General features: G+C 36.8%; 1 protein-coding gene across 1 annotated transcript; it reads right to left on the bottom strand.

The window, feature by feature from the left end:
- Positions 1-677: 677 nt before the first annotated feature.
- On the bottom strand, positions 678-2,316 carry LOC131432083 (probable RNA methyltransferase CG11342). Its single transcript, XM_058598143.1, has 2 exons — positions 1,866-2,316; positions 678-1,441 (listed from the first exon to the last, which is right to left on the bottom strand). Exons 1-2 carry the CDS (start codon positions 2,006-2,008, stop codon positions 685-687), a joined length of 900 nt encoding a protein of 299 aa, XP_058454126.1. The 5' UTR covers positions 2,009-2,316; the 3' UTR covers positions 678-684.
- Positions 2,317-3,239: the final 923 nt, after the last annotated feature.

Below are 3,239 nucleotides of genomic sequence, written 5' to 3'. Positions count from 1 at the left end.
GTCAGTGAGAGCAAAGTAAACAAAATGAAGTAAAATACAACACTTCATTGATTGTGAAAGTCAGTATTACAATTTGGCAGCGCACGTTTCATAACGATATCACATTTATAATTAAACATAAAAAATCAACTTTCACAGCTAAATATCGAAGATATTTAGCAACAACGAACTTATATACTTCTTCGTTGTTTTCGTCTTTGCGGAAAAGATGATGGTCACGAAAACATGGCGGCCTAGCAGGGACTTGGAAAAGGTATTGTTAAGAACTTAATGTTTATCAGTTGATCATACAGTGTGTAAATCTATTAAGCGTGGAATCACTTTAGGTTAGAACTGGCAACAGTATCGATTAAATAAGAAAATAATTTGACAGATTGAAATAAACGGATGGCTCTTTTACACGCTCGTTCATTCTTACTCTCGAGTGAGCAATTGGTACTTATTTTTGCTTCAAATGTCAAAAAGTGAGTAAAAATGAGTTGAAAAACTAAGTGGAAATAAGTTAACAAAATTGAATTTTTTAATCCAGGTAGAACCGCGAATTGCACCAGCAACATCGTTCGGCTACTAAAAGCTAGGCATGTCATAAGTATGTCAAACAAGAACCAAGTGAAGACGTTTACTGAATCGAGTTCATTAGGAGGCATTTCGGCATAGATTGAAAATGATTCGGAACGTATTTAATCAACCAGAGATTTGCTTAGAAAAAACTACAATATCTCGTTTGAATTCATTCTTTTCGGAGCTCACCGATGTTATTGTGAATCCAAGTGTTTTTATATATTCATAGATATATTCTTCTAGTTTGCCATTGCTACCCCTCCAATTGAGCCTATCATATTTAGGATAAGCCCCATCGCGCTTTCTCATTTTTTTGACATGATCGCGATATTTCGGCCAGCTATGCAATTCAACTACCAACACATTGGCCCTCGCACAAAGATACTGCAACACTTCCTGAAGACCGTAATCTCCGTAGTTCAAATGCACGTACATAAGCGATGAAAAACAGAATACAATGTCGAATTGCTCAACTCCCGTTTCACGCATATAATTCGAAATCGAATTGTCATTCCCCATCGAAACGTTGTATATATTGGCCTGGATAAACTTTAAGCCCTCCACCGACCGATATTCGTCAGTAGCTCTTCGAACAAGGTCAGTATCTATATCGACACCCAGCATCCGGCAGTTCCTGGCGCTATCGGCGGTCATACTTCGAATTTTTGTGAGAACCGCTTCCGTTAGATTTCCCGTATTACAACCAATGTCCAGCATGGTAATGTGGTTTCCGAAATGACCCATCAAAGTCCTTAGGCATTCCTCCAGTATCTCCGGTCTGTGGTCCTCCGAACGGAACCTGTAATACTGTGTAAAACTGCCATGTCGAAATTCTTCTTTCGGTTCCCTTTCTGCCATTATGCAACTTCCTTTTCTATGCCTGTAAATAATATCACAAAATTAGCTTGAAGTGAATCTTTTTTTTTTGCAATTTAACTAGTGATTTCAAAAATCCAATTACTTTGACGGTCAAGCGACAGTGCTAATGATAAGTACAGATAACATTATGAGATTATCATTGCTTGAAAAACAAACACAGATATTGCAGTTCACGTATTCCTGTTTCATATACTCTTCAATGTGAAGTTGGACGAATGTAACAACGAAGCGTTTTTACGATCGAAACATTGATGTTTGTGCCGTTATCAGTATTTTATCACCAAATGTTCAACAAAACCGGAATTTCGGCGGAAATTTGAGCGATGAAATCACATTTTCTGTGCTGCAAACTTACTGTCAACAGTTGGCATTTAAACACCTAAAATTAAAACGTAAACCATTTATATGCAACTGTATTTACTCACTGTTTTGAACTAAAAGATTTAAATGCGTTAGTAACTAGAGATGGGCAATTCGCTCCTGAGCTGTTCCAGTGAATCGAATCATTGAAGTGAGCTGACAGCTCACAGCTCTTTTCAAAAGAACCGCAGCTCACCAGCTCACTCATTTGCTACCCAGTTCACTGCATTATGACGAAGGGAACACGCTACGAGCTGATCGGATCTTCGGCTCTTTAAGAGATTCAATTTAGTCGACATCAATTAAAGATAAGTTAATTCGCATTGCATTCATTGCAAATCAATGATTCAATTTCGATCATGCATATGAAAGAAAACCGGTGCATAAGAAAAACGGCGCACAAAATGAACCTTAAGTTTAAACCAAAAGAGCTGATGAGCTGATACATCGAATCGATTCACTTTGGTGAGCTGATCGGTTCGGAGCTGTTCACCAAAATGAGCTGTTTTGCACATCTCTATTAGTAACACAAACACCAAAAAATACGTTCTTCATATCAACACGTTTTCAATGCTATAAAAAGCCTGTGACAGATATGAGATCATTTTATGGCTAGCACAATGTGCCACGGTAGAAAGTTGCTAGCCATATTGCATACAAGTTGTTTGGTTGGTAAGATCAAAGACATCGAATCGAAAGACCAGGCACTGTGGGGTTGACAAAAATCCATAGCTATAAGTGTAAAGAAATCGCTATCGTGTAACCAACAGGTTTCAGAATGGCTTCATCCAGAACTAACATTTGTAGGTTCCACCACAAGTCTATGACTTCCTGCAGTTTCCTATTAAACTAAAGGGTGAAAATGATGAAAAAAATATCATTTTCGAGAATTTTTCTCAGAATTATCGTTCATCAAAATAAACTCGAATGTTTTGAATGTTAAAAAGCATCATTGGAAGAACATTTTGTAATTTTTTCGTGGAAAAATATTGTGAAATAAGTCGGGGAAGAAGTATTTTTGAGGACGCTTCTTGAAAATCATGCTTTGCGGTGTCAACCGTATCTCAGTGCAGACTGAGTTTTTCTAGACTCCAACGTTTCTGTTCGATTTTTTTTAGTTTTTGAATTTTTGATGGTTGTTCAATATGAAAACTACAACTTTTCACAAAAAATCCGCCATTTTGTAACTGTTAAACCTCTCCAAAGTAACAAACAACGGAAAGGAAAACGTTGGGGTTTGTTTTTTTTTATATGCAGAAAATGCGCTAAATTTGAAAAAAATTGATGCAGTAGTTTTTGAATGACGATGGACACAGACTTTCAAAACCTGCTTTCGAGAAAAACGCGTTTAAAGTATTTTGTCTATACAATCAATGGAAACAATTTATGACTGAACAGAGTCCGTAGGGTCTGATATTTTTAATAAATCGTATTTTTTC

This window comes from Malaya genurostris, chromosome 2, assembly GCF_030247185.1.
Source record: "Malaya genurostris strain Urasoe2022 chromosome 2, Malgen_1.1, whole genome shotgun sequence".
Lineage (NCBI taxonomy): Eukaryota > Metazoa > Arthropoda > Insecta > Diptera > Culicidae > Malaya > Malaya genurostris.
This window is presented reverse-complemented; position numbering and strand designations above follow the sequence as displayed.

Bases quoted from the DNA above. Each gene is read 5' to 3' on its own strand.
- LOC131432083 (XM_058598143.1), bottom strand. From the start codon at position 2,008: ATGAGTGAGCTGGTGAGCTGCGGTTCTTTTGAAAAGAGCTGTGAGCTG. The intron at 1,442-1,865 runs GTGAGTAAATAC...TATTATTTACAG, and splicing joins AAATCTTTTAGTTCAAAACA to GCATAGAAAAGGAAGTTGCA.